The sequence below is a fragment of the Prenolepis imparis genome, unplaced genomic scaffold (genome assembly GCF_030444845.1).
Source record: "Prenolepis imparis isolate NDT839.2.m4 unplaced genomic scaffold, iyPreImpa1.0 SCAF_9, whole genome shotgun sequence".
In the NCBI taxonomy this organism is placed as follows: Eukaryota; Metazoa; Arthropoda; class Insecta; order Hymenoptera; family Formicidae; genus Prenolepis; species Prenolepis imparis.
This window is the reverse complement of record NW_028141167.1, coordinates 8,833,302-8,860,350: the sequence shown is the minus strand read 5'-3', so window position 1 is coordinate 8,860,350 and position 27,049 is coordinate 8,833,302. Positions and strand designations below refer to the sequence as shown.

Sequence of the window (27,049 nt, the reverse complement as noted above, 5' to 3'; positions counted from 1 at the left end):
AACTGTTCCAACTAAACTCATCTAAAATTTAAGCGCATTTAATTTCCTTGAAAACCAGTTGAAACATTAATTTTAGATCAAACATACATTTCATGTGCAATTTCATAAATTCACTGATTCGTCCTAAAATAACATCATGGTAACAGATCTCTACTCCTTGCATTTGCTGCACTTGAAATGGTAAACAGCGGGCAACAGAAACACAGAATATCCTTTCCCCTTTCGAGTTCTCCCCGATAACCCTCGAGAACTCATTCTCGTTGTCTGTCTGCTTTGTAGAATTACTAAGCTGAAGAGAACCGAAGTATCCGCACGTCAGTGATATCCGAAAAACAAATACGAGTTTTAATGGAATTTCTACTTGCGAATCTGATTTTCCGCGCTCGCCGATAAAAATTCTCACTCTCCGCTTGTTGAATTTCAGTGTAATCGAAAAGAATCTAAGCTATGTTAATATATCGCATATGGTATGCATGATTGGCATATTAACGTGCTAAAAGAATCAATTTTCGAATATAAAATATGATTTTATGAATTTTTGTGGATGAATTAATAAAAATATTTCCTTAAAAAATATACCGTGCAATATATATTAATCAAATATGAACAAAACTATAAAGATTCAGCAATCACGATAAAAAATATACTATTAATATCAATAATAAATTAATTGTGTAAGTAAAATGTTCACGTATGTATTGTTTTTTTATTAGATTTACGTTACTTCGCATAAAGAAAATTTAATCGTCTATTTCTCATCCTTATGAATTTCTTCGAATATAATAATCGCATCGCGAAATTTGCAAATCCCCCTAATTCGCGCATCGATCGTAATTACTCCTCGCTCTGGAGGAACAAGATATTACGGAAACGTATTTGGACATAGATAACCGCTATCTCTGCAAATATGCCCGTGCGCACAAACAGCCGCCGCGATGTTTGCGCGCCGCAATACTATGGCGAGGCACTCGCCTTATATTAAGATTACCTCATTCCAGTAGTCTTATTAAGTAGTCTCAGCCACGACATAACAAAAATATATAATATAAATTCTTTTATTTTACATCTTAACAAAGATAAAAATTGGACAAGAATGAAACGAGACACATACATATAATAAAATAAATTACCTCTCGTCTGTTTATTCGTGAATGATTACGAATAATTAACGGTTTAATGTGCATTATATATTTCTGCGAATGACGGGCTATATAGAGAAATAAATAAGAGTATATATATATATATATATTATATATATATATATATATATATATATATAGGAAAAAATATGACGCAAATTCTGGCGCAGCTTTTTTTTTTTTATTCCCAAAGCTCGCAGCCCCAAGATTAATTCCTCTCCCTGTTGTGAAATATGTCGCCGACAGACATAACCGCCATATATTAGAATTTATGCGTTCGTGATAGGACAATATATGCCATATGCGACACTACAAGTGGCCGGCAAACGAATGAATGAACAAAGCGAAACGCGGCGATTATAAATCCGCGGCATTAACGGTGCGTTAATTGCGTTAGTATGCACCGAATGTCGCCTTTTGCATTTCGATCAGGATAACTGTCGCGTTTATTTGTAGCTATAAAGGAATTAAGAAAATCTTGCAATTCTAAATCGTAAAGAATAAATTTCGAGAAGCGAGAGGAAAATTCGAGAACTGCTATAATTTAGAAATAATGCTCTTAAAATGTTTTTATATATTGTATTATTACACACATTTTTTTAGCTTTTCTTTAAAAAAAAATTATTCTTCTTATACAAAATTTACTCTTTACGTCAACTTTCTTTCATGATGCGTAACCGTCAAAAGTGGGGATTACTTCAAGAAGGGATTATTCCCAAAAGATTTCTTCGGGACACCTTTTAGAGAAAAACACAACCCTTCTAGCCCCATTCTTACTTCAACTAGAAGTAACAGAACTAAAAGAAAACAAAACGAATCACAATGGCGACCGCCGCCAAATATCATGACAGTATCTCTGTGAGCTGTAAAATGAAATATATATGCATAGTTTGTGATTGTTGCGTTTAACAACGTGGCGCCGTTATATTTGCGCGAGTCGCGTGTTGACTCGAGAAAATAAGGCGGTAAATTCTTTACCGAATAAGGTCAACAAAAATTCTCATTTTCTTCTACCATTCTCTGCTAATATTGTTACAATATGACACAGCAATCATACAAAAAAAATAATTTTGATATAGTAATTTTTCATTCTAATAATCACACAAAAAATTATATATATGTATATATATAATTATATATAAAAAATTTACAATTTACAGCATACAATTTTACATAAAAATTATCTATATATATAAAATGGTATGCTGTAAATTTTTTGTACAGATATTGCCTCTCCGCAACAGCAAAGACAATTCCGGCGACATCTCCTGCAATAGAGAACAATATTCCTGCGAATCCCATTTGCAAAAAGAACCACTTTATCACGCGATTGCATTCGCCAACTGGCGCGTAGGAAAACAAGGCGGAAAATTCATATGATAAGAAACGGTCGCCGACATAAAAACGGAAATGCAAGTCCGGCGATAATGCGCTGTTTTCGTGAACAATCTTGCCCTACAACCGCGACCCATCACATTACGAAATTCTTTTTGTAAAAGAATGTTTTTTTATTTATATAAATATTATAATTTTCTCGTATAAAAATTTAAATATAAAAAAGTAAGCAGAAGACATTTCTTTTATATACTGTATAATTATAATAGAGACGTCGGTAAAACTAGTTCGACAAGATCATGCCACCATTTGCCTATTCCTATTTTCTTGATATTCTCACGAGTCCTTCGCGAGAATTCGATTTTATAGCTGAAATATTCCCCGAGAATTCGCGTAACTTTCTATCCAACACGATTCGCTCATTTCGCTCTCTTTCTTTTACTTTCCCTTTCTTCCTGAAAGTAATCCTGCGGGTTCAAAAGGACGTCGACAAAGAATCACCGTCAAGTGGGGACTGGGGACCATTGACTTTCTACAAAGAGACCCACGAAAAGAAAAAAGAACTGAAGAAATCAGAGAAATATGTTTCGTGAAACGGTTCCGGAACTATCGGACGTTATTTTCTTTCTTTTTCTTTCTCTCTCTCTCTCTCTCTCTCTCTCTCTTTCCTCTCTCTTTCTCTCTCGTTTTCCACGAGAGCTCTCGATCAAGCTCTTGATCAAGCGGAGACTCGCGATTGCTCACGAAACGGTTTAGAATCGATCAACCGACAGACTGATGGTTTCGAGATGATGCATTCTTGATTGTAACACATTTGGGCGATTTATTGCGCTACGCAAGATGCATATATGTATATAACTTTCGGCCTTAATTTTAATTCATAATATACATTTAACTTTTTTCTGAGATTTTTATTTTAATTATTTCCCCATTCTTTATAAAACAGAATCTTAATTTTTGTCTGATCTGCAAACTTTTTAATAACAAATTGATACCGAGATTTTAATATTAATTTAAGTTTTAATGGAAAATGCTTTCAGAATCTTGAAGTCGTCTCTTTGCTTTTATGAAAAATTTCCCAACAGAGAACATTGTTCGTATGCGTATATGTGTTATGACTTTCTAATGTGCGCGTGATATTAAATATCTAGTTATTTAAATCTCAAATTGCAATTCCGCGCAAATGCGATACGTCTCTCTAAAAGTTGAGCGATCAACAATCTTCATTTAACAAATGCAAATTTAATTGTCTCTTGTAAATAAATTGCCGCTTTCAAAACATAATTTTTCTTTAGAGTTTTAAAGAATTGGAATCGTTCTTAAGTAATTTTTTCAAATCAAAATATTAATAATTCACATTTTATATCAAAAATACGCAGGAAAAAATTCCAATCCGCTGAAAATATTTTCTACTATTAGAAGTATTTTCGGCACTTAATTTATCCGAGTTTCGTATTTATGAGAGCATTTGTCGGTCTCATGTTCGAGGCGGTTGGAGACCTTTAAAGAGCCACCATGATCTCGAATTTAAACGAGGGTGGCCGTGAAATGTGAACCAAGTTGTTACTTGTGCGGCGGCGTCACGCACGACCACATTGCAATAAATAATAATAATTCATGATCGTTAAAAGAGAAGCGCAAACGTGAGACATTTCGAGCAATTTCACGCAAACCACATACCGCGGGATTATTCTCATTAGAATAGATAAGTTATCGCCCAGAAATGACGATTCTCGCCAATCCTACATTGTAAATCTCTCAAATTGGGTTTTAGTATTGGATAGCTGGTATTATATACATGGACCAAAAAGTGCAACGCATGTATATTACAATAAGTAATTTATAACGATACGCACGATTGATTTCCTTGCCTGAACGAGTTAATTTTTATTCTCGAAAGTATAGAAAGAAAGATTTGTGGGACATTTTTTTCGAATAAGTTATAAAATATGAGGTATTAATATGATTATTAATAAAGTATTATTGAAATGTACGAAAAGAGCTTATATTTTTCAATTTGCGAATGCTACAGATTAAAAATTTTAAGATTGATGCTTTTTTTATACCATATATTAAATATTGACAATTCCATCGTGTGCATCAGGTTGCTTTTTCTCCATTTTCTAACAGAATTTCAATTAATATTTTTTATCCGTAATAAAATTTCCTTCTCATTTTATAAAAATGTAATTGAAATGTAATTAATTTATGGCGACTTTCGACAAGTATATTTGTACATTGATTAATAATTCGAAACAACTTACTTGTTCAATCGTTAGAGAAACTCGACATTCGCCGTCTCGATTCGTTTTCGAAAAAGGAAGACGGTTCACTGAGTTTGCGAAAGGCTCGAAATGAGTGAGTTGATCGCGTCTCGACGCGGGAAAATTTCGTATATTCTCGACGTACGATATTCATCTTCGGGACCATCCTCGATGTTTTCTGCGTCTTCCTAGGATGCGGCGAACGCAATGCATGTACACGATACGAAACGCGCCGAGACACTGAGTCGAAACCGGAACGAGGTCTGGTCACTCGAAAGCGCTCTTCCAAAGAAGGGGGTGGAAGGAAGAGAGGAAAGTAGGGAGAAACACAGAGGCGCGCATGCGTCGCGATTGCATCGCGGAATTAAATGATTGGATAGTTCGCGAGAGAGGATCCACGCGCTTTCCTGTCCCCGATATATCCAGAAAAGCTGCGGAATTTTCGCGCAACTCCCCGAGCTTTTCCGGATTGATGTTCAAAATAATGTATTTTCCATTATTTTTTTACATTATACATTTCAATGCACACACACACACACACACACACACACAAAACTAATTTTTCATACTAATTTTTAAATGCAAATTATAATATTTTGCAAAGAAAATTATCTGCACATAATGTTCAAATAATTTAACATACTGTAGTATGTATAAAGTGTCTTATGTCAACGCTGGAGATAAATCGCGAAGGTCATTATACAGGAATGATAAAAATGATAACTTTTCATAGTCTCTCACCTTCATCTCCCCTGTCCCCCTAACAGTTAAATCCCCGATTGCGTAAGCGATTCACTTTCATCAACGAGTCGTGTCTTCGCGAGAAATCTCGCAGCTTCCCTCTTTCTCCCCCGATTATCTCAGGAAGCCAATTCTCTCCCTCACCAGAGACGAAGGAATAAAATGAACTTTCGTATAATTGCATCCGTCGCGTCTCAGAAATCTTTTAATGCGATTTGGAGCTCGTTCCCGTCCAGCCGAGGGCAGCAATCTCTTTCGTTACGGGCCCTTGATAAAATTCACGAGATCACCATTTCGCGATTCGACGTTCATCAATGATTTATTAATCCTGCCAAGATATTTTTTTACGATCGTAGTTTTCATCCAGAGAGGTCAAAAAGAAGAAATATTTTGGAAAGAGAGAGATTAATTATTTTTTTTTAATATTATATATAAATACTATAAATTATTTTTTATAGAGAAAGATATTTAATTTAATTAGAATAGTAAAATTATATTTTTATATAATATATAAAGTGATTACGCGTTATATTTTTATATTATAATCTTATGATTGTGTGCTATACGTTCCTAATTTTTGTTTTCGTAATAGAAATATAAATACAGATACGACGTTAAAATTAATAATGATAAAATTCGAGAAATTTTCGAAAGAAATTCAAAAAATAGAAGAAAAATTCGATGAATTTCCTACAAAAAATAAATCCGTATGAGAGACACCAGGTTTAATTACGTAGAGAATAGCGGTCTCCTGCGTTCCGCAATGTGCGCCGAGTCGAGGCCAAACGAGGCGCATTTTTTTCGGCACAAAGGTCCCCCTAAGGTGGGACAGGCGGCGAAATATAAGGGGGTCCATTGTTTCGCGATCGCGACACCCGGTGTACGTACAGTACAGCACAGTCGAGAGAACGAGGGGGCGTTATTCCGAGACTATCGGCGATAATTGTCCCTTATCGAGAATGCGAGGCGTCGACCATGTACGCAATTAAAAGTCAGCACGACAACACCGGTGGTTGTCGTAGATTCGCCGTTCCTCCTTCCCCCTTCCTTCCGCTTCTGTACCACCCTAAATCGGCGCGCTAGATGCTGCCGTTAATGGACCAGCGCGAAATTTCTCGCCGACTGCGCGTGCGAGTTTAATTGAGGCATTTATTTCGCGGAGAGAGGCAAATCCGAGATTTCAAAACGCAAATAACTTTGTCTAAGAGAGATATGTGTACCGAATTCGTTAAGGCTTCGCTGAAAAATTTATCAATGGATCAAAAATTCCGTCATTGTATTATAAAGTTATAGAATATTTGTGGAATAATAAAATCGTTAAATTGTATGAATCTATAAGATCTATATATTATACTAGTTTCTCGAAAATATATAGAATACAAGTGAAGTTATCTCTCGTAATAAAATATTTTATTCAATTTTTAATTACGCGTATTTATAGCAGTTGCGTTGTAAGACAGCTGTTTTTAAGATAGCAGCGTAATAATTCAACAGTGTCGTTGAAAAATTCAAAATGCTCTATACCAGTTAAAAAGCACTGACAATGAGCCGAGAGGTATCCTCCAATTAGCTACTTGCGCCTCTTGTTGCGACGTCTCGCACGCGTATATAATAGATCCGTAATACATACTCGCTGCATCTGGTCTCATTTACGGCGATGTTGCATTGTGATTACACGACGTACAGGTGTCCCTAATGTATAACAACACCCGAGGAAACTTGCGAAGCCCGAAATTACCGCGTTTATTCGTTCGCAGATGGGTAATCAAGGATCGTCATTGTCACGCATCGACTAAAATCGATATTTCGACAACAGATGTTCGTCTCAAGATACAAATGTATCAAGATGAAACGAAAGGCCTCGGATAAAATTAATATTACATTATTTGAGAATTTTATATATTTTAATAATAATTTTCGATAATCAGTATCTCGAAAATACTGATCAATTAAATTTTCATTATCACGAATTATTTAACAATCACGTGTTTTTAATTTTTAGATAAGAAATAAATTATCTAACTATCTTCTCTATTCAGTATACGATGTTAATTATCATCACTCATTTTATGCTAAATATGAGTGAAACTGATTATTAAAAATTTATTAGCATTCACACACACAATGGAATATTTTTTCATAATGAATTATTCTCGTCGTAATCTGTCAGAGATGCAGCAATTTCCGCATTGTCGAACTTTGTCGTCGTATTCGCGCTAATTGCACGACGATAGATCAAAGCCCGAAGCGATGCATCTCGACATTATCTCGAGACAGAACTTCCTTTACTCCGGCGATTTAGATCGCGGTGTCAGACGGTTCACCGCGCGCAGTAGACAGGCATTGTTCGGTATCTTGAGACCGCATCATCCTCTTAAAGCTTGTCCTCTCTAAGACTTTTCCCAATTCCTTATTATCTTTTCATCGAATGTCGCAAAGTCATTGATATTACATCATTATCGTTAAATTAAAATTAAATTAAAGCTCTTCAGAACAAAACCTTTGCTAACAAAAAAACTGAGAATTAAATAAAAAAATTTAATAAACAAATTTTTTACTATAAATAAGATATATTAAAATTAAATGAAGGATTAAATCTCTTTATGTGTTTTGAATTGAATTCTTGAAATTTTTTTACTCTTTAGATATTAGATCCATCTTAAATCGATTAACTCGTAGCTTATTGATCTGATCTTAAAATGTTAGCATCTTTATAGCAACCTAGATAACTATTCGCAAATTTAAAGCTTAACCTTTGACAGTTTCTTTAAAATAGACTTTCTCTCCCTCCCTCTCAATTATTCACCCAACCTTAATTATCTTATCGAAAGCGAATAAAACTGGCGTATCATACATTTTCTATTTTCAGAGGCGAAAAATGACAGATTTAAAATTCAACAATATTCAATATATTTCCATGCGGTTTTACATATCGTGCGCATGGCTGAAAAAAAACTTGTCTCCGAAAAACATTTTTCGAGAAAAAAATTCGTTCTGCACGCGTTTTACGATGCAGCCTAGATACAGCATTCAAAAGGCGGATGCTGCGTTGCGAAGGGCGTCGACGATATCACCAGTGATAAATAACAGACTCGAAAGCAAGATGATAAAATGGTATCTATGTTAGTATGGCAAACGTTTCTAGTTCCATACGGTCCACGAGATATCGGCAGTATGAGTTGGAAACGATAAATAACGAGCTATTAAAGATTATTATGTATGTATAATATTTTGCAAAAACAGCAAAAAGAAAATAAAAATCTATAAATATTTTTCCAAGACAAATTCAAGTTTTGAGGAATTTTTATTTTTATTTCAATAAAAAAAAACTTGAAACATTTTTGTATTACTCAAAGGACAAGAGAATCATTCGAGTCTTCTTGCATCTTGAATTTCGGATCGTCTCCGTCTTTATATACACAGAGAGAATTTTCTTTTAGAATTCACTCTGAAAATCATGGTAATCGTGGGACAATATGGTATATAGAAAGAATTTTATAAGAATTTCTCTGATTAATATTTATTACAATAAAAATAATAATATCTATTACATTAAAATATAAAATATGTTTGATTAATTTTACTATGCAGTTTAGTGATAAATATTAATCAGAGAAATTCTCATAAAATTCTTTCCATACCATATTGTCCCACGATTACCGTGATTTTCAGGGTAAATTCTAAGAGAAAATTCTCTCAGTAGAATTGAGATGGCAATCATCGAGTTTTTTGAAAATGAAACTCAAGTAAAAATGTCTAAGAATTTTCCGTCCTCTCTTTCTAAACTATATTGCATCAGCGACTACGAACCGCACTGCACTCTTTGTGTATGTACAGCGCTGACAGACTGCCGGTTCTCGTCTGTCGCACTGCGAGCTCAACTGATACGAAACACATGTGGTGAAACAGTGAAACACGCTCCCATTGCATCGCATACGCCCCTTCGAGCTCGTCGTTCTCTTTCCCCACGACGATAATTCTTCGAGATGCACTTTCGCCATCTGCACGTCTCTTTCTTGTTCCCTTTCCGTCACGCGCCCGTCATTGTTAGCCCTTACACGCATTGTTACGGCGACGCTATTAACCCCCTCGAAATTGGTGAGCCGCGCGAATGTTCATGTTAATAAAGACATATCACTCGTGGAACTTAATGAAGAATTTCATCTCGTAAATTCTCTATCGCAATGAATATTTGTCGTTGAAATTTTTAAGAACTAAAGAAATGTTAAATTAACAATGATTTGGTTATATATAAAGCTGTGTGTTGATAATTTGCAATTTTATGTAATTCGAAGAAAGATCTCAATTTTAATTGTGATTTATAATAAAATTACATTGCACGATATTTATCGAAAAATTGTTTTAAAATTATCGAAAGAATTATGTGCCTCGATATTCCGAAATGCTCTGAACTAATAATTTACGATTGTGAATATGGAATTGTATTATATATTTTATACCATGCACAGCGCGATTATGCTATCGAAAGGTTAATCAATTATTGTAAGTTACTGCATCGAATTTATTTCCGTATCGCTCGCAAATTTTCGTAAGCGTCAGCATTTAGAAAAAAAGTTCCCGTTTGTCACGATGCCAGATTGATTCTTTTAATACCGTCTTTATTATATGCAATTAGAATCTCATTATTTAGAAGTAAATTATTTAGAATATTCTATTTTCCTGCTTCTATCGCGATGCATTTTTTGCACATAATACTTCGTTATTATATTATAACTTTATCGCATATTACACATCATGTGTAATTTTTTTTTTTTAATAATAATTTTTTAATAATTAAATTTTCTCAAACAGAAATAGGTGAGCCCATTCATTGTGTATCATTCGTAATGTATTCTACGCGTATATATATAAATATAAAATTGTAGTAGCTCGTAATACATTTGCTTTCATAAGAATAAAACTTTCCATCCAATTAATTTTTTCCGCACGATGCACAAGCTTCATTTTTTCCAGTTCGAAAAAAAATTTATATTAATTCCTAACTAAAATTAATACAACTAAGACCGAAGTTATTACCGTACGTGAATGGAATGAAAAAAGAAGAGAAATTAATATCGACGAGTAAAGTTAAAGTAATTTCTCTCTCATTTGCTAAATAATCAAAGGAATACAAAATGACAAAAAAGAAATGGTTGAAGGAAGATTGGAACTTGCAAGTCGTACACGATTGTGCCACAAGTGCGCAGTGTGACAAGCGGAGCATGCAGATAAGGTCTGATATGACGTCGAGAAACGCAGGAAGAACGTTTCCACTTTCTGGCATCCTGCACGGGGGTCACGTGGCAGGGTTAATAAATCATCCTCCGAAGTGGCGACAACTAAGCGTGGCGCGCGTCGACGGAGGATATAGAGAACGAGGGAAGAGGAAGGTCAGGAGGAAGGAAATTTATTGCATCCTACCTGTCCGCGTTACCGCAACAGTAAGACGATGTGTGTATATGCATTTACACCTGACGGCCATCTCCAGGTACCGGACAGCTAATCGTTTTTTCTTCTTTTTTTTTATGAAAATAAGGAAATAACATATCGAAAAGAATCATCTTGGAAAATATGCTACAACCTCTACTATTTCTAAGTAGAAAAACGTCGAAAAATTTCGTGCAATATTAGTATAGAACAATTTTTGTGAGAAAATTCAAAACAAATACAAATTTTTTAAGAGCATCTCTTAAAGTTTCACTTCTTAATTTTTAGTCTAAATTTTCTTAATTTCTTATTTTAATTTTAAATTCCTTAAAGAGAGGATTTGGGAAATTTGTGTAAAGATGTATAATATTGAATAAGGCGCGGAGAAATAGATAATCAGATTAATTTTCTGTAATGTAACTCTGACAGAAGTTTAGAATCGTACAGTTATGGCTCATGCCGAAGCAAACTATGCGTTCTTCTCGATCGTCCGACGAGCGAGCCGCGCGCTTTCGAATCTGGCTTGATCCTCGGAGAATTTGCAGTAATCGCGTTAAGCCAGCTCAACTTAATTGAGTCGTCGTTCGGTGAAACGCGGAGAACGCGCGTAAAGGAAATCAGCGCGAGTGAAATGCCGAACGAGAGAAAATGCGCGAGCAGGATGGAGCAAAAGAGATAGACAAGGGTGGAGAATGAGAAAGAAAGAGAGGGTGGTGGAGAGTTCGTGTCAAGGGTCGAAGTTTGCGCAACGCAAACCGGCCTCTCGCGGATAACGCAAACAAGCTAGGAGACAATGGGGTACCATGACAGACCGTCGACGACGAGCCCTTTGTTCAGGATCGCTGTGGATCTCGCGGACAATGGCGGCCAATCACGTGTCGCGCGCGATCGAGACGTAATCCATCCACACAAGAAGAGAGAGAGAGAGAGTGAGAAGGAGAGAGAGAAATTCCACTTCTCGCGCCACACTTCCCACCAGGACCTAGGCGCGAGGCTTAATTGCCAGAAACAATGGAGATTATTGTGGCCGGACTCGCGAGACGCGGAGGTTCTTCAGATCCCTTCACCCTAACTGGACCCCGACTCTGCTTCTCGCAGCCGGCATGTTGCAGCGGCCATTGCATAATGATCTAATTAATTATCTTGCCATGTAAAGGAACCACGTGAGTTAGTACCGAGAGCTACTTGAAGAGAGAACATCGGGATATTGTTTTAAGTCGGAGAATACATGATATACGATCGTTAATAATAATGTTCAATTTGCGAGTTTACAGTAAAAACAATAGCGACAACAATAATAATTTAATATAGTGATTGCTATTGCAAGTAGAAGAAATTAATTAAATATGAATTTTTTAAATATATTAATTTCTTTAATAACAAGATACTTTCTCTTTAATTTTTTTATTACCATTTTTTATTATATTTATTTCTTATAAATACCCTTATTCTTTATTGTTGATTATATATTTTTTATTTAATTTTTTAAGGATTTTTGCAAGATACAATAAATTTTTATATATCTGCTCTTTGATCTAATTTTCAATTGGCAACGCAATCAAGAATAATAATTTATGACATAATATTTTAAAATCTTATTATGTGTGTGTGTGTGTGTGTGTGTCATCTGTAAGTTTTTTTCAAAAATTCACGGATTCCATCTTCCCAATTCGCGATAACGCACAACCATCAGAAATTGTCAGGTTTCGAGAGGTTTATCAGCCTCCGAGCGACGATGCTCGTCTCATCAGTATGGCTGCCACTTGCCCGTTTCCTTTTTATCACCCTCATGCGCACGCTGCTCACCTTTCTTCTTTTCACTCCCGTTATCTCTCACTCATGTCTCATGTTCTCTCTCTTTTTCTCTCTTAAATTCTATAAACTCTTCTCATACTTTTTGCAATTTCGCGGAGAATAGAGAGATATTAATTCACGGCAAAGCTTGTTATCTGAGACACACAATGTGCATATACTTAAAAAAAAAAAAAAGACAAAAAAACTGTACTGTCGTAGAAAAAATTCTTCTATTAAATTCCACGCGTTTTTTTTATTTTCACATTATATAATTAAATTTTTAATTAATCCTTTTACTGACAGAAGTCCAAAAAGAGCAATTTTTAGAATGTTATTTCAATTTTATTTTTATATTAATATATGTAACACTTTGCAATGGTGACCAAATTACTTGGTGAAATACCATATTCAAAGAAAATTGATATTTTACGCCGCAATAAGGTATTAGATTGTCACCGTTGTTACTTCAATTTTCTACACGGATCTCATTCCACTTGGCGAATGGCGATTTCGTGCCTCGTTTTCTACCAAATTTAACAAGGCACGTAACGTGAGTGCCATCTTCTCGCGTATTTCTTACTTCTCACCGAAGCACCGACGACCCTATTGTCCGCGGAAAATCGACTCTTGGTCTTGCTTTACACTTTTAATATAATCCACAAAATATCCCACTTCTACAAATCGCACATAACTTCTTAACTACTATTCCGAACATTTCCGATCAGCAATCATTTCGTGCAATCTAATCTGAGAAAATATATTCAAATAAATATGTAAAAATAAAATTGAAATATATATGTGCAGAACGGAAAATTCATTATTAGATATAATGAACAAATTTTTCATGCGAAAACAAGTTGCCTCGAGGGAAATTTACTTCATCATCCCTATATTTACCTCGTTCAAGATTATATATATAGTAACTTTTTCTCAAGAATATTTTCTTCTCTATTATAATAACAAAATTGGCTCAGATAATTTTAACACATTATTGCTTTTCATGAAAAGTCAGATTAGACTGATCTACGTTGAAAAAAAAGGATTAACCGAAGTTTTTAAAACAAAAAGCCCTTGATAAATGAACGATTAATGAGGATTGATTGACAAGCTCTGAGCTCGATTGCTAGAATTCAAATTATTGGATCTAGTGACTGTGAATTACGATCATTTCGGCCATGCTAATTTATTTTCTGGCATGCGCGATTTAATTTATTTCCCGCAATTGGTAATGATTATTATCCTGGTCCAATTGCAGGGAATAAATTAAATTTCCGCATTTGCCTCGTGGTAAATCTCGAAGTTCCAAAATCGAACAAAATTTTATAATTTTTCTCGCAAATATAAATCTCTAAATCGGAACAAAATAAAGAAATAGAGAGAGAGAGAGAGAGAGAGAGAGAGAAAACGCAAAATAAATCTATTACAAAAATGTTAAATCAGATAAGTATAAATAGCGAAAAAGAAAATAAACAGTGAACAAAAAGAATAAAATAAAAAGCAAATATTAGAAATATAAATAATATAAGTATAGATAGTGAAGCAAGAATTTTAAATATTTATAAATTATTATTTCTTATTTGTAAATAATTATTAATAATATCGCGTGCGCACAGGCTTTAGAAAACAAAGAATTATACATTTGCAAAATAAATGGAGAACTCTTCTCGAGATCGAAAGTCCTCTTAAATCGACATATATTCGTTGAACCCGTATTCCTCCGAAATGGAAAACGCGAAAATTTATCCTCGAGGCAAATAGGCGAAAGTCGAGAACTTTGTTCCGGTCAGTAAAACGCGATTATTCGTCACGAAGTCGGATAAATTAGCAGACTGACTCGCCTCTCGACCTTTATTTTCCGCGAGTTTTTAATTACCACGAGACCAAAGTTTCACAAAAATACTTCCGTCCGCAGATACATATGAGAAGAGAGAGATGAAAAAAAGTTTAAAATAGTGTACAGACAAAATTGCTTAAAGTACTTCTCATACATTTAACAAATAGGACCCAGCTTCTAATTGATGCCTAACTTTAACTTTAAAAAAATCTAACTCAAACTAGCGAAAGAACATGGCATTAAAATTTGAGATCTCGTTTTAATATTAATAAATAATTAATAACAAATTTAAAAATACGTTTAGTCATACGTATAAATTTAATATAAGATTTGAGTTTAATAAAGAAATAAATAAATAAATAAATAAAGAGAGAGAGATTAATTTTTTAATTTATCTTAAAAAAATACAAAATAATGAGAATCTAATATAAATATAAAAGAATGCACAAAATATCTGTATAAAAGTCCGAGAACTTTTGCTATGCCATTGTCAGGACCATCTCGCGTATTTATGACACATATGTCTCAGAAACAGAAACGTATATATCTATTATGAAAGGACATTATCTTTCTTTCCTGCCAGCGAATCGAAACTGTCCATCTCCATCTCACCTTAAACTCTTCAGGGACTACGATCCATATTTGTGTGTGCGTCCATCTCATTTTAAAAAATATATAGTTACTTTTCTCGTGATAAAATAAAAAATCAAAATAGTCTTCAATAATAGATATATTTCTAAATAATTCTTTTATATAAATTTACTTTATTCTAAACAAATTTAAAATTAATAAATTATTTGATTTATAAAAAAATCTTTATCTTTGGAAGATAGAAGAATCTGTATAATTTATCATTTCTACTTATCTAAACAAAATTGTAATTTTATCTCTAAATTAAATAATAAGAAAAGGCTGAGCTGCGTTTTCTTGAAATAAAAATATACATTTTTTAAGTATTTGTTTCAATGTGTTTAATATTGTGTGCTTTAATTCTTGATGTTTCTTTTATTGTAAAGTTTTATTTCTTTTTTACTGATATTTTACGCAAAAACGACTTTACATATGTAATTTTTATCTAGAGAGCTTTAAGTAAAATAATAACATAATTTTTTATTTGCTTTCTTATACTGGAAAAATCATTAAATTGATGTTTTGCGCGATGTCGTAAAAATACTGCTGTCGAAATAATTCAAGTAAATCGTAGAACTCCAATTGGAATAATTCTTAGGATTTTAGTATTGTTTCAGGATTTATTCATCCTCTTGATTTTTCGCGTCATAAATAATTCGAAAGTCCATAAATAATATCTTCTATAAATTTTTCCATATACGAATGAATAGAATATATCAGATATATATATAGAATATATCATATTTATATGTTGAATATAATCTGAACCACACGTGCGACAGACAGTATAATTCGCGAATATCGCAAATATTGAGCACGTCGATGCGCTTTTCCGATCGAATATTAAGGAAAATATTCTCGCTGGCGAAAGAACGCGCGATCGATCCGAATTCATCAAATTGAAATGAACTGTGTATGTAGAATGTTTGTGACAGTCTTTGTAAGAGATCGCCTAATTGCCTTTTAAAACTATGACATATTTGACCTCAAAAGGACACCTTAATTTTTCCAACAATATCAAACTTCAGTAACGAAATAAAGATATTTCCTTTCCCGAAAAATCCATTAAAATCTAAAATATAATTTTTCCTAATAATTTTTAATTTATGCGACATAATCAAAGAATTATTAGTTTATATAGTAATTAAAAAATACATTTTCCTTTATATAGAGACAGAAATATATCTTTCAATTTTTCTAAAAAGTATATAACAGAAAATCCGAATTTTCATTCATTTATATTAAGTAAATTTGTAGCTTCATAATTCTCTGAGAAATAATGATCCAAATCAAATAATTGTGTGCTCGCAATATATCATTTCTAAAATTTATAAATCATGCATGCACGAGCGTATATTCTTCTATTACAGCATGGGAAAAATATCGCGAGAACGATGCGTACTATAGTAAGACGAAAATAGTGGGTACGGACTAACATAAAGATTTATGTAGCGATTACTTCTCTCTTTTTTACGAACAAATTGGATGGCTGTTAGCTGGACGATTGCCAACTGGATGGCGTTGTAAAGAATGGGATTCGCAAGAAACGTGGAGACACGATTGCAAGAGGAAAAATAGCATCACATATACTCTTTTACTACAAACGGGCCTATTGTTTGATAATCTATCAATAAGTTTAAATCAATATCAAGAAAGTACTTCGATTTCAAATACACGAGAGACGAGATTCGCATTTAAGATACAAAGTTGCGAGTATTGATTTCTCACACATTCTAGAATCTTTTAGTATTTATATTTTTCAATACACATATTAATATTGAATTAATTTAATATTGATTAAAACATATTTGATACATAATATATTTAGGTAAAAATAATATATATTTAAAATAAAAATCTGATTGTGAGTTTATAACATGTTGTTTGCCAAGTTAATTTTATAAAAATTGTAAAATTCTCACATGAATTTTTCTACGTCATTTACTTCATTTTCACTGTAATATAAATTCTTGTTAAATTTCAAGCAACGTCATTCAGATTCATTTGATTTATAAGCTTCCATAAAAAATATATGTACCATTACGCATTTAAACGCACTGCAACTACGGAAATATTAGTGTCTTTGAAATATGCATGATGTTGATAGGCGCGTTAAAAATTTTATAAAATTGCAAATCACCACTTTGTAAATCGTCAAGCGTTTTGCGAGATTTTCGATCGCAAATCGAGCCGTATAACTCGTAGCGAGTTTGCAGGAATTCATCCTTGAATATATCCTTAGTTCATCGCATATTTTTATATCAACTGCAAAGTTCTCCGCCTCAGTCTCGAAAATACTCTCATGAAAATTCCCTCGTATACGTATTCCCAATTCAATTTGCACTCTCAATTCTGTTTCTCTCTTTCTCTCGACGGAGGCACGCGAGGAAAACGCTGTAACGCGGCGGTGTTCTAGTTTCTGCCTGGTGAATTTCGTCACGTCCATGTAAAACGCGCGAAAATGCTTCGTTCGCGAATGGAACGAGCTGCCGTTTCAGGGTAATGCGCGTAATATTTCAAGTGTGGGGAATCACACCGAGTTTCTTTGTCAAAAAGTAAGTATAAATGATTATGTCAAAGAATACTGTAATGTAGACTCCGATAAAAAAAAATGAGTGAAAATATCTCGACGATAAAGATGTTTCAGATGATAAAGTTAGATAAAATACACAAAGAATCTCCGCACATAAAATTAATATAATATAAAAATCTTCTCTCTTTTTAAGAATAAAAATATATATTTTTTTTATAATTGGGGTCAAGAATTTCTAAGTTTTTCAACAGACGTGATGTCAAATTGTATTACGTAAAATCACATATTAAGAAAAATTATAAAAAATCACCAAGAATCGACGAAAGTTTAACTAATTTCATTAATTCGTTCACACCGTTCGAACGAAATTTCCAAACTCACGTCTCGAGTATTTTCAGTCGTCGTCTTATGCACCCGACTTCGAAGTTTGGCGCTCGATATCAAGAGAAGGTAAATTGAGGGAAAGAGAGGGAAAGAAAGAGACAAAGAGGGTGGAAAAACCAGGCTAATCTTTGACCTTTCCGCGAGAAACTAACTTCTTGTCAGATAATTCAGGAACATATGATATTATATACGATATAGCGTCAATGATAATTTTTCGCATATCTATTTCAATATTGCTTTTCAAAAATTTGCAAATGAATCCGACTGAATAATTTGCGAGTTTCATGTTGCCACTAGATTATTTATGGCTCTTGAGTGTTTTTATGATGTTTTTATAATGAGTGTTTTTATGATCGCAACGTAATAATGTCGTTTTAATTATTCTTCTGCTCCTACTTTTTATCTCTCAATCATTTTTATGAATTCTAAAGAATTTCAATAAGTTTAATTCATATAAATTGAGATCGAATTATATAGAATTATATAGAAATTTTACTTTGCACTTCAAATAAGCAATAAACGAATAGATTCCCACTTAGAAATAAAAAAGAAGAACTTTTGACAAAATTATAGATTAAATAATTTAAAAAGAGAGTGATCTGATTACTCTTAAAATATCAAAGTAGATGTTAAATTAAAATTGTGAAATCCAAAATAAAAGAAAAATTTTATCTTGATATAAATCAGAATATTATTAACTCTTGAAATAGATATGTGCGCGAGTCTTGTATTTTTTATTTATTGTTGATTTAATAAAAATATATTTTCTATATATTTCTATACAAATTCATTTTCTATATTTTATTTTGAAAAATTAATTTTATATTTCATAAAAACCGAGAGCCGTAAAAGAAAATAATTGATTTAATACAATTAACAAAATAACTTCTAAAGATTTGGCATATTTTTCCCATTAGCTTCATCACGCGGATATATCTGAATTTATCAAATAAAATCAACAGTATTCTTACTTCTATTCCTTTCTTTACGCAAGATCTTTATTCCAACACTATCAAGCGAAACGTTTTGATATTACGGCGCAAATACGCGCAAATCTTTTCGCGCTTTTACGAAGAGACGTTTCTCCGTTCACAAAGACAAATACAGTGGATCAACTTCCGACTTTCAGCTTTGCGGATTCGTCTTCGCCTACTCAAAGCCAGGTTAGCTCGACGACGACGAATCCTACTATGCCTCCACGAATCATGAAGTCAACTACCGTAGAAACGTTCAGCTATCACGTAAACAGTAACAGTCTGTAAGCCAATACTAGACCGACTCGCAATTTCTCCTACAAATCAAACACAAATTCTCGTTACGATATCGATATCGCGAGTTGATTTATACAAGTCGCTCGTAAATAAATATTTGTCGCTAACAGTTTTAGTCTCGATTTTAGAATATTACTATAATATAATATTATAATAATATTACCTAATATTTCTTTCTGTATTTCATTTTACTTATTTATTATTAGAAAATAATTCAACAAGTTCTGATATATTTCCCTAAAAAGATTATTAAACATTTTCCTGCAAGTTAGATTCCCGAAGGTTTCGAAGATCCCTCCATAAATATTAAGAGTTTATTTTGAATTAATTTCACATAATTATTTTGGATTTTATTTAATATAAAATTAAGGAGAAAATGACAAAATGTCCCGAAGCTTCCAGACGCTCGAAATTTCGGAACGTCGAGACGCTAATTTCGAATTGCTCGTTCAAGCAGCGTGAGGAAAATTAGACGAAGTGCCGTCGTCGTTAATTTCTCATCCCGCACTTCCCATTAAGTCACACGGCGCTCGTCTCAACCCTAATTTAAAACGCACCGCACATTTAATGTCGCAAATTAAAAAAATATAATTTCCTTAATATATAAGAAGCAGGATGTAAATATATATTTTTCCAAGAAAAGTATGTTGCGTAAAGAATTATATATATGTGCGACTTTGCGAATAAAATTTATTTTCAAGACAAAAATCGATATACGAGTTGCAAATCGCGTCAAATTAAAACTGATTCGCGAAACGTAAACCCAATGAGAAAATGTAAAAAATACAATTTGTTTACGTGAAATTGCAAAAGATTCAACATCATATGGCGACTCTTTTGCAAACTTCTCTCCCAATAAAAAGCTCGCGTCTTCCTTTGTCCCCACACGCGCCGAAAGGAACAAATAGAGTCCAGTCAGAAAGGCAAATAAACTCTCGTTGACGCGCATGAAAATCTGCCAAATTTGCCCCGATCGAAATTCGTACACAAAGGCCTGAATATCCACCGGTCTTTTCGCAGAATTCGCAAAATTCGCGGACAAGCCATAGTGCGATAACTGGATAACGAAGTTAATCACTCGACCTGCCCAATCTGTGTCGACAGCGTACTTTGATTCTGATTGTCCCGATTGCGCGACGAGCGTAGAGTGCACCATGGACTCTCTTTCCCGAGGCGTGAAAATTACGTTTTTCGTCGCGAAATCCTTTCTGTTCGTCCCTACCGGAGGATTCGGTGCCTCGTTAAGGCGTCTAATTAATAACGAGCACCGTGTAGGATTCGTGCTAATTAGCATGTCTGAATATTAACGGCGGCGATACCGTGCTACATTATCGGATGCAATTATTCGCGAAGCCGCACAAGTGCATTTTGAATAATAATGCACAGATAATTAAAAATGGCAATACCGCGATGACGGAGTCAAGTTCTCAAAAGTGATCTTACAATTAGAGTATTTTATTTATCAATTGATAATATGTATCTTTATCTTTGCGAAGTATATTTTAATAATTTTTTAGAATGTGTTTACAGGAAAACGTACTTGCAATTTACTTTATAAATACAATTAAAAAAACCAAAATAACAAAATAAAGTTGTATGCAATTTTGATAATATACATATATCATAAATCGAAATTAAATCGTCAAAAAGGAGTTTTTCTACACTATTTCAGAATATGCATTTTAAAACGCATAATTTTGAAAAATACTTCAACAATAACATTAATAAAAAAAAAGCCACGTTGTATATTTTATTAAAAAATATCAATAAAATATTCTTTTGTTTCATTATAAAAAGCAAATTCATATAAAAATAAAATAAAATCGCATTTATGTGTAATGTGATAAATATAATAATAATTATCCCTCCAAAGAAAAGGTAAACGCGAGTCAGTTCATAATTTAAATTTTTAAAATTTTATGATTTAATTATAAATTAATACAACCGCCTATCGATTAATTGCAGAGGGTGCCACATGATGCACCAAAATGGAGCCGATATTACAGCTGCTCTCCGTATCAACGTGAAGAACGTTTTAGAAGTTCTCTGTGGTACCAGCGCGATTCATGAACACAGAAACCTATTTTATCGCTAACATTCAACATAGACTAACAAATGTTTAAATTAATTAATTTTTCAAGCCCAATAAAGTAACGGAATGAGTCAATTCACATGATGATATTTATTAGAATGATTTATTAGAATGATAAATCATCGCGCAAATTGCATTAAAATATTAGAACATATTGTTCTTTTATTTTACATATAATAATATATAATACCCAAGTATGTTTAAATCAAGTTTTATTCTCTCTGGAGTGCTTATTTTTCAAATGTCACGGCACTAATCTTACATTTACCAAATCTTTCACATTTCGTACGATTTTCGAAAAGAATATATTTTCTTAATTTATAAGTAAAGAAGACAAGAAAGTATTATATATTATTGAGATGGAGCTATAAAGTACGAGACTTATTAGAGAATAAAGTTAAGAGAGCATGTCCCGATAAAGAGACATTCGCGTACCAAGAAAAATATCATGTAAATGCCGTTTTAGCGAACTAAAGTGTCCCTTAATTTCTCGGGGAAGACGTTCGCAATGTTTGCATCGTTCTGCAATTCGCAAGGAGCCGCCAATTGGCCGGGGACCAACAATGTCAATGGCATTTCCGAGCTGAGTTAGTACGTTAATGCGGGCGAGGCCCCGACACGGAGGAAGCCCGCAATTAAGGGGCCAGACATCCTGTATGGACCGTCTCTAACCAACAGGTACCTACAGATGAGTTATCGTCGCGTCGAGAAGCATCTCGACGGGGATATTATTATCGTTACTTGCGCGCCGCGACGTCGTTAATTCCGTCCGCGAGTTCTCGCGGAAAACGCATCGCCGCATCTTGACGGCGCGTGACTTGCGATTTGTTCCGAATGCGTCCCCGTCGTCGAGATATAGTACGAATTCTCGAATAATTTAACAAGAGATAAATACATATACAAAATACGTCAGTAACAATGGTTCACAGACGCATAACGTCTCGTGATGGCAAAAATAAGTCGAAATTGGAGAGTAGATTTTTTTCGCATGCAGTTTTTCTTTTCGATTTCGCAACAAACCGACAAAAGATGAGATACAAATTTTTACGATAAAAGAACAAAATTTTGAAAATTTTTTAAGTCAATCGTAAAATCATATTAACGCGTAGTTAGATTTTTATGCTTTTAGGAGCAAGAAGAAACTTCTAACACATGATAAACAATTTGTAATATAATTTCACAATCGTCAAATAAACTATTTGATGACAATGTTATTTCAACATTTTTAAAAGATCATTCTATGTTTCTTAATCCTTAGCTGAATTTTGTCTCATGTTCGACGCCTATAGTTTTTGAAATATTTTGCATCTCGTATTTTCTTATTTTTACAACAACATTCTACTAATATTCTTGAAGTGTACTCACCTCCAGGTGAGATTACGATACGGCCACTGTTGTCCGTGGATGGTGAAACGCTTATGCCTCGTCTTCATGAATCTGTAATCCGGCTGATCCGGTAATCCACATCTCTTGGCCTTCATCAATTTCTTTGTCGCCTCGTCGATCTCCCCCGTCGCGGGAATACCACCGAATTTCTGAACAAGAATGTAAATATGCACATGGTGTTTATCATCAGTGTAGTATAATCTCTCGAAATATTGTTTGAAAAAGAAAATGTCACAGAAATATAAAGCATTTCTCGTATTATCTGTGACTAATGTTTAAAAAAAATAAAGGAATGTTAAAAATTTTTAATTTATCTATTTACAAATTCTTTTTTCTATTTTTCATTTCTTTTTAATAAACAATAAATAATTATTTTTTACAAAATTAGCAAATAATATTACCGTATATAAAAATTCGTATATCAAAAAGTTAAAATGTATTTTATTAATATATTTTCCAAGATATTTTCTATCTTTGCATAAACTCTTGCGAATATAACACACACTCTTACACAGAAAACAACATTTCGAAATGTATATAAAAATCGACAAATCCAGAAAATATATTTCATTGTTCATATCGTCGCGATATTTCGAGAAATCTATTTTATTATTTCAGTTTTTCCCGGAAATATTCGCGCTCCTTTCAGTCAGCAAAGATCCATTTTTATCTTTTTGAAGAGAGATAAACGCTTTTGAGCATTTCAACCAGAATCGCGTCCGGAATCTGACAAACGCGATTATCGATAAAACTATCGAGAAATGTCGATGAATAAAACTCGCGACCCCCTCGTGAATCCAAGATTATAATAAAATGTGTCCGAAGTATTCCGATACGTTCTCCATTTCGCATTTAAGTTTGATGCCTTTGATCAAGCTATACCCTCCCTCTCCGTTCACTTCTCTCGGACAATGGTTAGGCGGAATGCAATTTGCGAGAGGAAAATATAATAGTAAGAATGCTACTCGAGCTTGTTCAAAAAGATTTGCATGAAAATCGAGAAGAAGAAGCATATATCCGACACTCGGCAAAATCCCTTAGGACATTTTCCTACTTCCTTCGACAGGATTTTCATCGATCCGCTCACGACAGCTTCCAGAGAATTCGTATTCAATCGATCGCGTTTTTGTGATAGGTATATATATACTTTTGTGGAATAGAGAAGTTTGCTCGCGATTCTATTTTTGGTTCATTGTGCAGTTCTGTTATCTCAAAATGTTGTATAGGTTACGAGAATAATAATTGATTTAAAGCGATTTGCGGAAATCGACGCGCAATCAAGTTTTATCGATTAATTAATAAGTCAAAGCTTTGAGTAAACTATTTCAATTAAAGCCCTAAGATGAGAAAATTTTATGCAAAATACACGTAAATCGTTTTTTTATATTTAAAATTGTAAGACGGAAAATATTAAATTACTAGAACTAATTACTAACTTTTTTGCTACACAATATAATCATATCTGCCTTTATGTCGTAATTTCGCTTACCTGCAGATTTTTTATAGCATCTCTCAGCTGGTCTTCCGTCCGTAGATTTCCTGTCTCGAGATCAGTCTGAGGTAAGTAACCGAATTTCATGAGATAATTTTGCTGTAATGAAAAAAAAGAGAAAATGATTAAATATTACGATATTAAATGCAACAGCGTTAATAATATAAATAAACTTAGACATATTTTTAAACAACCATTCCTTTAAATCACAAAACTGTTTAAAAAAAACTATATATATTTTAATATACACAAAATTTACATATTTTACATAAAAAAAAAACAAAATTAAAAATGTGTTAAAAATTATTTTTCCTATTCGTGCAAGTCTACAAAATATATTCTTGATTCAAAGCCTATCACGAGAAATATATATAACTCTAAATCGCGAAGATAATTTATACTACGTGAGGTGTGTTTGCGCGCAGATTTACAGTCCTTGTGCTCTCGTGCCGACGTATGGCAAACTGTTAATTTATGTACATTTTGCCGTGATTGGCTACCATGATGAGAAATAGTTCAGCAAGAATGCGCTATCAGATCGCGCATGCGGCGCCGATCGTTGCGGGACGATAACTCTCGATTGATTACTAGTTCGGGTGACACAACGATTTATCGAATCGCATGATGAGAAATCATGGCAAAATCCTCTCTTCTCTTCTTTTTCTCACGCTCTCTGCACAAGCACGAAAAGCGAACCGATCGGAGTGTAAATTATTTCACGACACACCAGATCGTTACCGTAACGAGAATAAAACATGCGCAATGTAATCTTAAATTAACTATATTGATTTATCCGTGTGTCGTATCGGGATAAAAAACTGTGACAGCCAGCAGAACTGGAAAAATTCGGCATGCTCGATAACACGAAAGGAAATGTTTTACCAATTAGTTTTATTCCATTAATCTTTTATTTGTATTCTTTTATGTATACAGTTTTTTACTGTCTTTTTTCTTCAGTGATCTATATAAGAATTTATTTTAGCACGAATAAAAAATTGATATAAAATTTTAATTTTATTCGAACGATATGGACTTTATTGACTGAAAAAATTAAAAGAGAGTAAGTGTGTATATCCTTAAATACAACTTATTAATACAATATATCCTCTTATATTGATATTTGACTTATTTGTGAATGTGAAAATTTTATGGACGCCGACTTTTCAGCCCTCATTTTGCTAAACCGCGACTTCGTCGTATTGTTTTGTAGGAAAATAATGCGAAGAACGCTTTTATCGTTTGTGAGATTTTATAGCTTCTAAGAAATAATAGAATGTATAAAAGCCAACACAGATGTAAAAGCATAAACCCATAGAAATTCGCGAGATTTAAACACTCATTCGCATGCCGAATCACAGTCAATTATTTCGCGTTAAATATTCTTTTTAAATCGTTATGCGCGCACAGAAAACCGTAAATGTTAAATTACAACGAAATCGGCAGAAACCGTACAAAGAGAGAGATTGAAAAACATATATTACATTACGTAGAACGTAAATGTACGGATAACATTTACGTAAACATCCTAATTAATAAACGCGATATGTGGATACGTGATGGAAAAGCTTAACTACAGCTTAATTATATCACAAATTATTTTCTTACATCTGTGTGGGATAAGCTAATAAATTATTAAAATATTTTTTTTTATTAGAAAAATCTCTTTCTGTAATTGTAAATTGTATAACAAATTGTAGACATATCAATAATTTAAAAAATTAATTTCGAATAATGTCAAGAGATCCTAACAATAATTCTAAATAAAATTTTAATAATTATTTTAAGATTGTAATTCCACGATAACGTATATAAATAAAATATTAAAATAAAAATTTATATATCTCTCGGTAACTCTCAAAATAGTTTTAAATATAAATTCTAATAATAATAAATAAATAATTAATTCTGTATATAGATAAGAATAATAATTTATTATTAAAATGCGCTTTCAAATGCGTTTGATATCTACACTTTTTAAGTTTATTTTTAAACAATCTATTTTTATACATATATTCTTTTTCGTAAAAAAATCAAGAATCTATTTCTTTTATAGAAAATTCAGTTGAATGCATTAATACACATTAAAGGCTGTCATCAAATTACCAATAGTATAAGTAATTAAAACAGTAAGATAATACTACAAGTTATTATTATCGTTATTCGTATTGAATAACAATAACAATAACTCGCAGTATAAACTGTCTTACTGTTTTAATTACTTATACAAATGTAAATTTGTATACAACAGCCTTTAATGTGCATCAGTGCGCACAAGTGCATTCAACCAAATTCGCTTCTCCCAAATTAAATTCTTTACAGACATGAAATCACTTTTAATTTTTAATTTCGTTTTCCTAATTTAATAAATGGTTCTCGCAGAATCCAGAGTAAACATATAATTTTGCTGATTGTCGGCGTACTAAAACCGCCGCGAATTTCGCGGAAAACGCATTGGTCGAGATGACGAAACGGTCGCGGGTCTGTCTGCTAGTCGACACGTGGCGGAGTGTCGCTAGTCGCTATCTTTAGGGGTTCCCTCGGCTACGTTGCTCCAGACGGAGGAAGCGCGTCTTGTTCCCGACCGCCGCCGTCGGGAACGAATTCCGATTCGCGTCGGGAAATAAAAAAGCGTGCCGTTCCGACTTTTTCGACCGAGAGAAAAAGTAGAGAAGGAAGAAGAGAGAAAATGGGATGTGGTTATATCCTTGACGAACGCGGATACGTTTA

At 33.3% G+C, this 27,049-nt stretch overlaps 1 protein-coding gene across 2 annotated transcripts in view; it reads right to left on the bottom strand.

Annotated features, from left to right (window-relative positions):
* The window catches only part of Mmp2 (Matrix metalloproteinase 2), a 167,648-nt gene that overhangs the window by 75,488 nt on the left and 65,111 nt on the right, over nucleotides 1-27,049 (bottom strand). For both annotated transcript variants that reach the window (XM_083047112.1, XM_083047110.1), the window contains exons 3-4: nucleotides 24,320-24,421; nucleotides 22,810-22,979 (exon numbers count right to left, since the gene is read on the bottom strand). In XM_083047112.1, coding sequence (XP_082903238.1) covers nucleotides 22,810-22,979; nucleotides 24,320-24,421 — 272 coding nt within the window. The remainder of the gene's footprint in view (nucleotides 1-22,809; nucleotides 22,980-24,319; nucleotides 24,422-27,049) is intronic.